Below are 14873 nucleotides of genomic sequence, written 5' to 3' on the forward strand. Positions count from 1 at the left end.
TTCATTATCATTTAAGATTTAAGATTTTAAGAGTACAACAATCTCAGTTTTATCTGAATGTAGAAGCAGAAACCTTGAGGTCATTCAACTCTTTATGTCTTAAAGACATAAAGCTTAGCTAATTGGTTTGTGTTATCTGGCTTCATGGACAAATAAAGTTGGGTATCATCTGTATAGCAGTAAAAGTGTATGCTGTGTTTTCTAATGATCCTGCCTAAAGGAATCAAGTTTAATGTAAACAGAATTGGTCCCAGCACAAAACTATGCTGAACTCTATAATTAACCTGAGTGTTTAAACAGGACAATTTATTTACAGGAACAAATTGGTGTCTAATAGATAGATATGGTTCAGCCCACTGCATTGCAGTACCTTTAATACCCATAGCATGTTCTAATCATTGTATTAAAATATTATGCTGCAGTGAGATGTAGCAGGACAAGCACAGAAATGACTTTTGAGTCAACTGAGTCTAATAATAGATTAAATTGTGTTAAGGCTGTCATTTTTAGTATCTAGATGGATGTTGAAATCACCCAGATGAGTAAGGCCCAGATGGACAATAGATAACAGCAAATAAAACTGTTTTTGAGTTGTCCAGCTACCTGTCAGGCTTTCAAATGAACTAAAACTTTCTGCATCTTTGGTTGGGTTATAAGCTGCAGAGGAAGATTGCTGTCATTAACATAATCATCCTGCTGTGAGCAGGTTTCTGTAAGGCAGAGGAAATCGATTTATTGATTAATTATTAACTCGTGTACTAAGACGGAGAGAGAGAATGTTTAATAAACAGCATTTCACTGCTTTACTCTTTGGTGTAGTTGTGGATAATTATTGTTCTTTCTTTGTGATTTTTTTATTTTTAAAATGTTTTTTGGTAACTTTTGGTGGTCTAGGAGCAGACCCAGTCTCTTAGACAGCCAGCAATTTAAGGAGAACATGCAGCTAAACATGTCACTTCTGGTCCAATTGGTGGGGGATGGGTACCAGAGAAAACTACAGAGTCAGACATTGGTTTAGTAATGTTACACACCAATTTACTTTAGTGATCTCTGATTGAAGTAACTGGGTGTCATTAATTATATTTCATTACAATAATAATAATTCCATGCTGTTCCACTTATCCTTGGCAGGGTCGCAGGGTGGCTGGAGCCTATCCCAGGTACCATAGGGCGAGAGGCAGGATACGCCCTGTCGCAGGGTTAACACGTAGAAAGAGACAACCATTCACATTCACACCTATGGACAATTTAGAATCATTACTTAACCGAACCCCACATATCTTTAGACTGTGGGAGAAAGCCGGAGCATCTGGAGAGAACCCACAAAAACACATGGAGAACATGCAAACTCCACACAGAAAGGCCCAGGTAAGGTGGTGAAGTTGAACTAGGACTTTCTTGATCTGATGCAATAGTGCTAATCACCGTACCACCACTCAGCAACATACCCAAGTGGTGAAAAAAAAGCATCTACAGCAGATGAATGGAATCTGAAAGTCGTGTCGTTAAGAAATTGAAATTGATCTACCATCTGTAATAAATGCAGCAAGGACCTGATAGAAGCCTTTTGACCGATACATCTGGCCTTTCAGTTTGTTTGTTGAAGCCTCATCAGAAATGAGGCTTCCAAATGGAACAGTGGCTGGCAAGAATCCATTCTTCAGGAAGAAAACAGAGAGAAAGGGCTGAGGTATGCCAAATTACACAAGGACTGGACTGAAAATCAGTTGCAACAAATCTTATTGATGATGAATCAATGATGAATCTAAAGCTGAAATTCTTGGTGCAGAGCATCTTCAGTATGTGCAGAAAGTCAGGAAACACTACAAGAAAGGTCTCTACAGTCATCTGTAAAACGTAGTGGAGGCTCTGGCATAGCTTGCGGTTAGTCAATTGTGTCAATGACAATGGTTCTATACAAACTGCCAATGTCATAAAAGCAAATCTAGATTGAAAAACACACAAAATACTCCAGCCAGTCTTCGACTGATCTCCCCACATCGCGGACTTTAATATTAACAGAACAGTGTTGGATCAGAATGGAAAAAAAGAAAAAGACACTCAACATCTTAAGAAGAGCTTGGGAAGATTTGTCGAGAAACCTGTAGGTCTATTTCCAAAGACTGCTTTTCACTAGCTGGGCCCACTTCCTCATTTGGGGTTTGATAGCATTTTAATTCAATTTAATGTTATTTATACAGCAGCAAATCACAACAAAGGTCGCCTCAAAGTGCTTTATATTGTAAGGTAGACCCGACAATAATACATACAGAGAAAAACCCAACAATCATATCACCCCCTATGAGCAGCACTTTGGCGACAGTGGGAAGGAAAAACTCCCTTTTAACAGGAAGAAACCTCCAGCAGAACCAGGCTCAGGGAGGGGCGGGGCCATCTGTTGTGATTAGTTGGGGTGAGAGAAGGAAGACAGGATAAAGACATGCTGTGGAAGAGAGAATGAACAGCTTAGTGAACTGGGGGAACACATATAGATGAGAACCGGAAGGAGTGCGTTTGGAGGTGTGGTCCTGCTCCTGAAATTTAGATATTAATCTCCAAAGAGACATTACAAGAAAGCTCGCCTAAGAGAATTCAGGCTGTGTCATCGTTTTTTCATATGAAGTATTGATTTTCAAGCTTTATAGAATTATAAAAACTGTGCCTTATATACTCTAGTTCTATGTACACTACCAGTTAAAAGTTTGGACACACCTTCTCATTAAATGTTTTTTATTTATTTTCATGATTATTGACATTGTGGATTCTCAGTGAAGGCATCAAAACTATGAATGAACACATGGAATTATGAAGTAAACAAAAAAGTGAAATAACTCAAAACATGTTTTAGATTCTTCAAAATAGCCGCCCTTTGCTTCGATTACTTTGATTTTGCAGACTGACTGTCATTTCATAATATGAATTCTAACAGTTGTTAAATAGAGCTGTCAGCTAACTCAAACTGACTTCTGTACAGCACAACTGATGGTCCCAACCCCATTAAGAAGGCAAGATATTCCACAAATGAGCTGTGACAAGCCACACCTGTGACGTGAAAACCATTTCAGGTGACTACCGGTACATCATGAAGCTCACTGGGAGAAGGCCGAGGGTTTGCAGCTCTTTCAGCAAAGCAAAGGGCGGCTAGAGTTATATATCTTTTCTTTGCTACATAATTCCATAAATCTTTTTTCACATAGTTTGTATCTACAATGTAGAAAGCAGTAAAAAAAAAAGACAGAAAGAAAAACCATTAAATGAGAAAGTGTGTCAAAACGTTTGACTGGTAGTGTATGTTTGCAATTTCAATAAATTACTGCACCTACTTCCCATTTTCCAGGAAAAATATAACGAAATAGGGGGTGGCTAAAGACTTTTGGACTGTACTCTCTGTTTTTTGAATTTTACATTTGTACATTTTAAAAGAGGTGTTTTATTCTTTGACTTCTGTGCTAAGGGCAGTTTGCTTATCCATAATAAACACCACATTCAAACATAAGTGTACATGTCACCAGGGAACCTTGGGCTGCAGATCAATGATTGATTTTGTAAATTTATCATCAGATCTGCAGCCACATGTTCTGGACCTCCAGGTGAAGAGAGAAGCAGAGCTATCAACTGATCATCACTTAGTAATGAGTTTGATTAGGTGGCAGGAGAGGTTGCTGGACTGTCCTTCAACAGAGGAAGGTTGAGAACATTGAGTCTAAATGGACTATATTATGCACCTCAATTGCTGGAGTGGTTGTGTGAAGTTGTCTGCAAGGTGGTCAGTGGTCATGACAAAATAAACCTGAACCAGATGGTGGAAACCATCAGGTTGGATATGCCAGGGAGCTGAAGAGGAGAATAAGCCTGTTAGTTGGACCTCTAATATCCACAATCAGGAGATTGTGGATATTAGAGGTTAATTGGGAATTTGTCCAATCAGTCTACATGTGTTTTTTAAAGTTTGATCAAATACCAAAGAGGTGTTAGGTCCGTTTTTGTGGCCTAGCCGTTTCCTGTACAACCATTACGAAAGATTGGTCTAAATTGCTGGTAATAAGTAAGACTAGTTCTTGGTGGGTGTTGGATTCTGCCAGGGCTGGCCTTTGTTACCGATTCTGTCCATAGCAATGCGCTGGAGTGCATAGCAAGTGGAGGAGTTTAAATATCTTGGGGTCTTCTTCGTGAGTGAAGGAGTGGGGATCTGAAGGATTGGTGGAGTGACAGCAGTGGGACAAATGCTATACCAGTGAAGAGAGAGCTGAATAATGGGTGGTGACTGAAATTTCCTATGCAGGCTAGACTGCATATGGCTAGACTTAGCCATAGAGATAGAATAGGGAGCTTGGTATTTGGGAGGGGCTTGTTGGGCTACTACTCCTCCACATCAAAAGGAGCCAGCTGAGGTGGTTCAGGCATGGGAGAAACTGGGAGAAAGCCCCAGGCCAGACCCAGGATGCTGGAGAAGTTACATCTGGAAAATGGAGGAGGTGGCCAGCAAAGGAACGTTGAGAAGTCTCTGCTTAGACTGCTGCCCACATGATCTGGACCTGGATAAACAACAGAAGATGGATGTTTGAATGTATGTATGGAGGATAACATTTTCCCAGAGAAAATGGTATGGATGACCTCCCTGTGGGGTGGTATTCATAGGATGAGACAATTTTGGAATGGAGCACAAATGGGAACTTACTTAGTTGCATTCTGTAATTAACAGCCAGTAATTTACCAACAGCAAACTCTACTGAGCATTTTCTTTTGCTGCTTTTGATACTTTCAAAAGAAATGAACAAGAATTTTTGAACATTTTACCTTCAAAATGGAATTAATGAAATGAACAGCCCTATTCAGGTTCTCTGACTTAGCTAATCCTGTATTTTCGGTATGGAATATATCGTTCCCTCAGTTATTGTGAGGTCAGCCTCAGAAGATGTTCCTGCCACCATGATTTGCAGTTGAGATGGTGTTTTTGCAGTGTGTGTAAAACTATAGTGCACCCAATGACTAATAGATTGTAGAACACTTCTGGTAGAAACATCCTGAAATAAATGTTTTTACATATGATTTTAACAACATTTTAAAAGTTGGACAGCTTGTTTTACAGAGGACAAAAATGATCAAAGTTTAGCAGGCAGTTCCCATGGTTACCTCACTGCATAAGCCATCACTTGTGCAACTGTGTATATATATTTTTGTCTTTTACAAAGTGAGAGGTGCAGTGTAAGGGTGTGGAAGTAAGAGCAGGGCTGGCTTCCCATCATGCTGCTTTTATCATTATTATTAGAGGACTTTTTTGTGATAATTATCAAGACTGTTTTATTTCTCAGCCATTTTTGCCACGTTTACTTTTTCCTGAGAAATCATAACCAAAACAATCCTTGCTCTTCCATCAGCTGTCACCGGTTCCCAAACCAAAACTAAAACTCTGTGTCAGAGCCCGAAAACACTATCAGTATTCACAGTGACAGAACGAGCTGCCTGCACTTGAAACTGATGTTTATTGCTGCAGTTTTAGTTTAGAAAACCACACTGATTCATAAAATCCAAAAATAGATTGTGGGTTCAATTCAGTTGTATTTACAGTATATAGCGCCAAATCACAACATCAGTCACCCAAAGGTGCTTTATAGTGGAAGGTAGAGACCTTACAATGATACCCTACCAAGAAACCTATAGTGGCCTTTAAAAAGAAATGAACAAAAGGCAACACGATATCATAAGTTGCAAACACACACAATGATTTCTAATTGCACATTAGTTATGAGGTGTCTACGACGTGATTCCAGCGTTTGAGCTGTGATTTTTGTTTCTGTGCTGTCTGCGCAGTGAGGGCAAAATAATACTGATATAAAAAAATGAAGTCAGTGGTAAGAAATTACTCCACATAGTGTAAATTAGAAAATACTTGTGCAATTTCTGCCTTTATCCACTTGCTCCCAAATACTCAGACTGCTACACTTTTCCACGTTTGTTTAAGCACAATCACCACAAGAGGCACATTTGAACAACAAGTCATTTTAAATAGTTTTCTTCTTTATTAGCGTCATAATTTCTGAGTCTGTTATTTGAAAAAGACTTTTTGCACCCTCATCTGCCGTTGGTCAGCTCTGAATCGTTCCCACTCGTTATTTCTGCTTTAATTATCCTTTCTCTCCTGCTTCCACCCTGTCCGTCTTTCTTTCCCTCTCACCCTCTCTGTCATTACTCTCAATTGAGCCAAATTACCTCCATTCATTTAGGCCCCAGACAGGTGAATTAGCCTACATGGAATAATTCCTAGATTGAGTTCTCTCCCAGCCATTCCACGTTCTAATGGAATTAGCCAAGATAACAGTCCTGAGGAAGTCGGCATGATTTAAACGTGACACTAAACAGAAATCCTCACTGAGCCATTTTAATTGAGTGATTTGTCTGTTTCTTAATGGTTTCAACTTGTAGACGTGTTAAGAATGATGCAGCAGGTCTAAATTCAGCCTTGACTCGGCTTATAGAATTTTCTATACAGTTCACTCTTATTAGAGTCCATTCAGTTACTTTGAAAGATTCACCTTGAGCGCACCACTCAGGGTCTTATGATGAAGTTTGTTGACCTTCGTATGGTGTGAGTGATTCTGATGTTGGAGCTCTGAACACTCTCTTTGAGAGTAGTGCCATTCAGTTTTTATTTATATTAGTAAAAGCCAGACTGACAATTCTTTGCTTAAGTTATAACTCAGGGTATAGTGAGTATTCTGGACATTATTATTCTAAACAACAATTTAATTACTTTATGGCTGTTAATCTCTTAATATCCACCAGTTCACCAGCAACCTGTCTTGGACGGCATTGTTATTTCTGTTGCATTAAAACCTTTTTTGTAGAATTTTGCAGAAAAAGTGCAATGCCAAAACTATTGTATGGCACCTCATCTGAAAGCTATATCCTGTAGTTTGTGAATGTTAGTATTTAGCAAATGATTAAAAGGAAACCCTACAAACCTGCAGAGGAAACACTGGACTTTTAAGTGTTCTTTTTCTAGCTCAGAATCATTGCACAAATACAGGTTTAAAAATATAAAACTGCAGTGCAAATGTATAAATTTGAACTTTAAATGTATAAAATATTAAAACTTAGTTTGGACTACAAATCAATTTGGGGTTTCCATCAATGTACCAAGTTGTGCCTTTTCTCGAGACTACAGTAGCTGAGCATCTGCCGTAGTTCTTGGATATTCATCGGCACTTCTATGCAAAACTGAGACAAAGCACTGAACACTTGAAAGCACGAACATGAAAGCACGCCATCTTTAGCTAGCAGGTTATGAGGTCTGTCTCCAGTACTGTACAGCTGTCCTGCTAGAACGTCATGTGTTCATATTTATAGTTATAGAGTAAATATAAATAAATATAAATATATAGAGTATATTTATAGTTATTAAATATAAGGTTTTTGGTTTAATTAACAACTCTCTAAAACAGAATGCAATAAAACCGTTTGTAAAGGGAGGCTTTATTACAGGGGTGTCGTATTCAGACTGCGATACTTGTAGCTTCATACATATAAAAACTGCTAAAAGATTGAGTCTGCAAATCTATTTAAATACTGTTTAAAGTGTTCTTACCTTCAACAGTGTATCATAGGCTACGTTCACACTGCAGGCGAAAGCGCATCAAATCCGATTTTTTTGACCCTATGCGACCCATCTATCCGATCATGGTATGACAGTGTGAACGGCACAAATCCGATATTTTCAAATCCGATCTGGGTCACTTTCGTATGTGGTACTGAATCCGATACATATCCGATGTTTCAGAAAGCGACTGCTGTGTGAAAGGTCAGGTCGCATTAAATCCGTCTTTTACGTCACCGACACAAGACAGACGCCAATTATCAGCGCCAGAGAAGACATCGCGAACGCTTCTCTGGCCATCCCGTGTAGATATCAGTGAAACTGTTGGGAAGACAACGTTGGAGAAACGTGAACATTTTATTTGTACTGTATAATCTGCAGATTCTGACAGAAATCTGCAACTATCCTTTGAAGCACCGCTCCTCTAAAACAGCAATAAGGATCATTATTAGGTTATTTACATTATTATGTAAATAACAAAATAACTTAAAGCAAAAATTGGGAAACGTAAAGTCCGAAGTCTTTATATTAAGGCCATCAGTCAAACAATACTGTTTGCTCTGGGTCTAAACAGAGCGCGTTGTGTGTGACGTCTTCTTTTGCGCATGCGGGCCGCTTTGAGCGTTCACACTAGAGCGCGTTTGCTGTCGCATTTTATTTGTAGTGTGAACGAGGAGACAAAAAAATCGGCTTTGATCAAAAAATCAGAATTGAGCATTAAGACCTGCAGTGTGAACGTAGCCTTAGTTAGAATACCTGGCTTTTTTTCCCCCCACAAGGTTTTGTGCACCATTATTTTAAATTCCAAGATACTTGATCTTTTGTCCAGACTTTTTACTAGTTGCTTGTAATATACTCCTATTCAATTACACACTGAAGAACATGAGAAACATGGAAGTTAACTATTAAGAGCAACTGGAGTTCACTTCCTTTCTCAAGGTTTATAAAAGCAGACATACTTTTATAGACCTTGTGAAAGGCTTTTAGAATCATAAGAAGAGTTTCCCCTGCCATAATCACATACAGTAATCATTTATTGAAAGTTGAGACTATAAAGCAGAGTTGTAGTGATTACATCTGAGACAGCGTTTTCGACTTGATCCATTTTGATATTATACAAAAAGCTGTGTGCTTAACTCTATATCTTATACCCTTATCCATCCTTTAAACCAGGCCTTCCCAAAGTGTGGGGCCCGCCCCCTAGGGGGGCGCAGAGCCATTGCAGGGGGGGCGCGGTATGAAAAGGGGGGAAAAAAACAAAACACTTGGACACTGCTAGCACAGGGCACCCACAGAAATGCAAAGTAGGAGATGAAGCATCGCTGAATATGTTTCCAAACCAACTTCATTCTAAGACAAAGACTAGAAAATATGATGAAGCAAATCTTCCCTTTGGCTTCACCTGCACAAGTGCCGAGGTAGGTCTCCCTGCAGGGTTGGTTTTCCCTCCGTCAGGAGCAGCGCTGGGCTGTTTAAATCACGGAATACAACTCTTCACTTGCACTGATGACAGCTATAGCTGAAACGTATTCATGTCGCTTAAAAGTAAACACTCAGTGAGTGCTGGCATTTTGTTTGTTTAAAGCAGTGGTTCCCAAACTGTTTTTGCTGGGCCCCCCTTTGTTTTACAAGAAAAATGTTCGCCCCCCCGTCCGCGCATGGACAAACAGTATCCCACATTCTTGATTTTTAGTTCACAAACACTTCTTGTAATGACTAATGCTACAGGTATAGCTCTAAAGAATATAGCATCATAGGCAGTGTAGTCTGTGCTGCAGGGAGAATGGACTGCCATACACGTTATGTGTCTGTGAGCGCGAGGAGGGAGAAAAAGGAAAAGTACGAGTTGTCATTGAGCAAAAACGGGAGCTGGAACTAGGGCTGGGCTATATCACACCGTTCACAGTAATACCGGTGTAATTTTGGGCAACGATAAGAAAATGAAATATGGCGATAGAATATGGGTAAAACGTGCATGCGCAGTGCCTGTGTTTACATACACACAAGGCAGCGACGCAGAAAGAGAAGAGCGAGAGCGGATCGTTGAATGAAACGGATGAACCAGAACTGGTTTGTAAAAATGCTGCAGCTTCAGTGGTCTGGAACTGGTTTCGCTTTCATCCGTCAGATACACAACAAAGCACAATTTTTGGTAGCGCATGCTAGCGGGCCGTCGTTATTACCGTGTTGTTTGGAAAATACGGCACACTTAAAATCAATCCTTTGAATTTTCTGAAAGTCGACAGAGCCCCTTATAATCCCGTGTGCCTTATGTATGAACTCTGGTTGTGTTTACTGACCTCGAAACGGTTTTATGTGCACGGCGACTTTGCTAAGCTACAAAGCCGCACCGCTCGATGGATTGTCGGAGCATTACGGCTATCGTAGGCAGGCGCCTCGCGGAGTGATACGTACTGCACCTCAACATGATATTACCGTATTGTGTGTGTAACCTCTTTTTAAGTTTTGTGGATATTATACATGGTTATGCTGAGGATATGTCGGCCAGTTTCCACTGGAAATGCCTTTTGGTTAAACTGTCAGCGAGGAATTTGCACTGTTACATTTTTATATAACTTTAATGGACATAAAAAACAGCTGCTTGTTTAAGTGAAAATACATTGATGGGGTTTTTTGCACTAATAAAGTTGTGGAGTTGTAAAGTATTTTGTCTGGTGTCAGTTATATCGTCAGTTATATCGTTATCGCAAATTTTCAAATGTATATTGGGATAAATATTTTTGGTCATGTCGCCCTGCTCTAGCTGGAAGCATGTAAATATAATAATAACCACTGCAGCCAAGAAGAGAGCCTGACGAGCCCAGCTGTAAGTAAGCTATTAAGACTCGACTGTACACCGTGTTCGTGTTTTCCTCCGAAACAATAAGTTCCGTTGGAGCAGCCTTTCAACGCCTCTCTCTGTCTCTGGCTAGAAAAGTTGACCCACACAACAAAGTAAAGCTATTTTTCGGCTACGAACCAACACGAACCCGACGTATTAGTCAGAGGTCCCTTTACTACGGTTCGGAGTCGCGGCCCTTCAGTAACAGTAATAAATCACAGCAATAGTACATTCACGTAGTTGTAAAAAGCATGATAATATATTAAGTAATCCAAAGTATTCTGAATACGTTACAGATTACATTTTGGGGCATGTAATCTGTAATGGAATACATTTTAAAAGTAACCTTCCCAACACTGGTCATCAGTGCAAGTCAACAGTTGTATTCACTAATTTAAAAGGTTGCAATCACAGAGTGGTGCTTGTGAGTAGTAAAAAAAAAAAATTAAAATGATTGAATTACAAGTTTTGCAGCTCTCCATATATTTGTGTAAATATGTAAAAATGATAAACACAAGTGTGTGAAGCTTAATCTTTTTTCCTATACATTTTCACACTTTAGTTTTCAGGTTCTCACATTTTGCTCCGTATTTACTTTCATATTGTTCCTCCTCGAGTGCTGCCACAGCCTGAGATGAACTGGAGGCTTTAGTGCTGGCCAGAAAACCAGGAGCTCCACGTGTATTAACAAGGAATTTAGAAGGTCGCCCATCGTTGTTGTGTATGGTGATATATGATGATACAGCTGTAGTGTAATTAAAAAGGAGAGGTGGGTCACTGCGTAGTGCAGGGGTCCCCAACTCCAGGCCTCGAGGGCCGGTGTCCTGCAGTTATTAGATGTGTCCGTGATCCAACACAGCTGATTTAAATGGCTAAATGACCTCCTCAACATGTCTTGAAGTTCTCCAGAGGTCTGGTAATGAACTAATCATTTGATTCAGGTGTGCTGACCCAGGGTGAGATCTAAAACCTGCAGGACACCAGCCCTCGAGGCCTTGAGTTGGGGAAGCCTGGCGTAGTGTAACAGCTGCCGTTGTAATGCAGTGTATTGCCGCATGGTGGCGCCTCCTATCTCATGACTCCCTTGTCACTCCCTTTTTGTTCTTCTTCGCACTCTCTCTGTAATGGATTCTTCCGTGTACACAGACTAGTGAGCTCTCAAGTAAGGTGTGGTAGAGGTAGCACATGAATGGCCCTGCCAACCGGAGTTATGCACAAAGTTATGACTTCCAGTTCTTGAAGATAATTTTTTTAGCGATGCGTGAGGCAGTAACAACTATGTTTGATTTATGTGCTTCCATTTATGTGCTTATGTCACCTAACATGAACAGTTTAGGTGTGGCAACTAAACCGTGTGGAAAGGTCTTCACATGTCCTCCGACAGGCCCTCGTAGGCGTACAAGACCATACAGCGTGCACATAGTTTTCAGTGGGTGTTTGCAGTGTGTGCATATGTCTGAGTGTGTGAGGCCCATTTGGAACATCCTTTGTCCTGTATATTGTGTTCTATGGAGAGTTCTGCATGTTGTAAGTTGCTGTATTAGGATCAGACGTTTTGATATGGGTTGATGGAAAGATCTTGCTCCCGTTTTGCAGTTTTATGGGAAATGGAATCACCAATTTTACACATTTTATATGTGTTTGATAACCATTTAGGGGTAGAGATATTTTAAATATTTTGTTGCCCATGTAGACATTTGAGTTCAGTTTACTGGGGTAAATCATTTTTGTGGGCTGGACTTCAAATCAGAGATCTTTACTTGTCCACAGAGAGCTTGTTTTAGGTTCAGCCATGGGCCGTCTAACAAGCTTGATTCGATCCATTCTGAGTCATACAGCGATCTGTTGGCTAAAAAGTAGAGATACAAATTTGGTCATTCTAGACCTTTGTGTTTTGGTTTTTGTGAAGTTTTTAAACTAATTTGTTATTGTGGAGGTTTGCTGAGTGAGGCAGAATAAAAATAGTTCAAAGGGTCGACAATCCAGTGTTTTTCTTCAAAACTGTGGTCTAGTGCGTTGTATTTAAAGTGCAGAACAGTTGCAGTCTCTTATCCATGTGCTCTAATGTGTTATCTTTAGACAATTATTTTTTTCAAAATGTACAGAGAGCACATAATTTAACAATACACGACTCGGATTAATAATAATGGAAATAATGATTTGTGATGAAATTCAGTGCAATAGAAAACTAGCTTTCTTTGCAGAATTACACTGAAAATATTTTGGCTCTTATTCTGGTCCCAGGTTATTTTCCTACCGGGAACCAAGGGGAAGTTGTCTAAACAGCTATGGTTACCTTTTCCCAAATACCAGCTCAACATTTTGCAGAAAAACGGGGTGTTTACTCAAGGATTGTATTCCAACTCGATTTATTATCTCTGAATTGTGTCTTTCCAGGTAACAAAGTTGATTAGAAGTAATAGAAGTCCCAAATGCTGCAGTAATAACTGTTTCTTTCACTCTAACTTGTAAAAAGAAAAATCCCAGGCACCTTTAGAAGAGAGGCTTAGAATGTTGGAAAATAACTCCTCCGTGTTTTTTAAACCAACCCAGATGCCAGGATGAATGCCCAGTTGGCACTTATGGGCCACAGTGTGCTCACAAGTGTGACTGCCAGAACAGAGCCAAATGCTACCACATCAACGGCGCCTGCCTTTGTAACGAAGGCTTCAAGGGGCCTAGCTGTCAGGATCGTTTCTGTCCCACTGGCCTGTATGGACTCATCTGTGACAAATACTGCCCCTGCATACACACAAACACACTCAGGTACTGGATCATTGCTCAGGCTTTCTTACTGTACAACACTTCAGTAGAATAGAATGTTTGAATTACTGTATCTAGTTAAAGTGGAGTTGATATTTTGTTTCACATATTTCTGCTTTTCCCACTAAACCTACTATAAAAGTAACTTTGTGTCGAGGGTGGTCAAAATGGGAGAACTACAAAACAATATACACACTGCAAAAAAACCTTCTAATCTTCCTGCTCTTTCAGCTGTCACCCTCTGTCAGGAGAGTGCACCTGTGCTGCGGGATGGACTGGGCTTTACTGTGACGAGACCTGCCCACCAGGTTACTACGGTGAGGGCTGCAGAGAGCTGTGTGTTTGTGCTAATGGAGCCTACTGTGATGGCATCACTGGAGCTTGTATCTGTGCACCAGGATACATAGTAAGTGCAAAAGATTTCTGTGGCTTAACACCAACCCTTTCCTTTTCCCCCAGTCCAGTTATTGGAATTTTATTGGTTCTTTTTGTTTTGTCTCACTCTAAACTTGCCAAATATAGATTATGGGATTATGGGAAGATTTAACACTGAGTATTTTTAAAACAAACTATTATCTTCAAACTATCTACAAGCTAGAGGGAGCCCACAGAAAAGGATGAGCCAGCTGCCTTGCTTCTTGCCTAACTGTATTGTGCTATGGAAACAAATAGACGACTCGTCTCTCAAAGCAAATACTTTGATTCTTCTCTAAGCTGCTCGTTCTACCATTTCACCTGTGTGTTTTTAATTGATTCATTCTAAGTTCATGAGAATGCCTCAATTTGCTGGACAATGTAATTGCACACAAATCAATATATATTTGAGAAGATCATTTATTTTCTATTAAAGAGCCACAATTCATGTGTTTATCATTTTTGGAATACTCTGTGCAGAGATTGCAAGAAAACAGCATTTTTTATTTTGTAAAACGTTTTATTTTGTATTTTCAAACATTTGCTGTTTGTTTTACAATCAAAACTGTATATCATATCATATCATATTATATTATATTACATTACATTATCGGATGATACAACACGTGGACAGCATAGAGTGAAATTCAGTTTTCACCACCACCCATTCTATTCCACAGTCTTAAGAGAAGCATAATGTCTTTGATCAGAGCATGCAGCTATTCACTAAAACTTGCCTAATTAACATCCTCCACATCTGTCAGAACTTTTAAGTTTAAGTGCATTGCATCAGCCATAGGTCTATTCATAAGAAAAAAGCACAGGCTCAGAGGCTTTAACGGCAAGAAATCAAAAGGATTTCCTCAGAAAGAATTGCACATGTAAATGAGGTTCCTAGTATTATTTAACCTGAAGACAGGTTAAAAATAATGAACAACTTCCACCTGGTTGAGGAGAGGGTATTTACAGCCAGTGTGTGCAGAAGATGCACAGAGAAGGCGTAGGACATCCTCTAACAACTGGTGCTGTTGACTCTGCAGGTTTAGACACAGAGCTAATGTGGCTCGCAAAGCAGAAAGGCTAATGCAGGTGCAACTCGTACGATGTTTGACAAAGAGAGCACGAGTGCCAGGATGGTACAAAAGTATGTGGAGTTTCTGCCTATATGTAACAGTGAGAGTACCTTAAAGGTTTGCATGCAGTAATATTTAAAATCTCTTGTTGATTTGTCTGTAACTAGTGCAGATGTATGCTCCGTTT

At 39.8% G+C, this 14873-nt stretch overlaps 1 protein-coding gene across 3 annotated transcripts in view; it reads left to right on the plus strand.

Moving 5' to 3' along the window:
- LOC147339562 (multiple epidermal growth factor-like domains protein 11) overlaps nucleotides 1–14873 on the plus strand; it is a 255538-nt gene that overhangs the window by 181490 nt on the left and 59175 nt on the right. For all 3 annotated transcript variants that reach the window (XM_086296014.1, XM_086296003.1, XM_086296023.1), the window contains exons 10-11: nucleotides 12990–13202; nucleotides 13431–13605. In XM_086296014.1, the coding sequence (XP_086152140.1) occupies nucleotides 12990–13202; nucleotides 13431–13605 (388 nt within the window). The remainder of the gene's footprint in view (nucleotides 1–12989; nucleotides 13203–13430; nucleotides 13606–14873) is intronic.

The sequence above is a fragment of the Aulonocara sp. 'chitande type north' Nkhata Bay genome, linkage group LG1 (assembly GCF_057382095.1).
Source record: "Aulonocara sp. 'chitande type north' Nkhata Bay isolate Kocher_YH1m ecotype deep benthic linkage group LG1, A_spYH_male_GT1.1, whole genome shotgun sequence".
Taxonomy (NCBI): domain Eukaryota; kingdom Metazoa; phylum Chordata; class Actinopteri; order Cichliformes; family Cichlidae; genus Aulonocara; species Aulonocara sp. 'chitande type north' Nkhata Bay.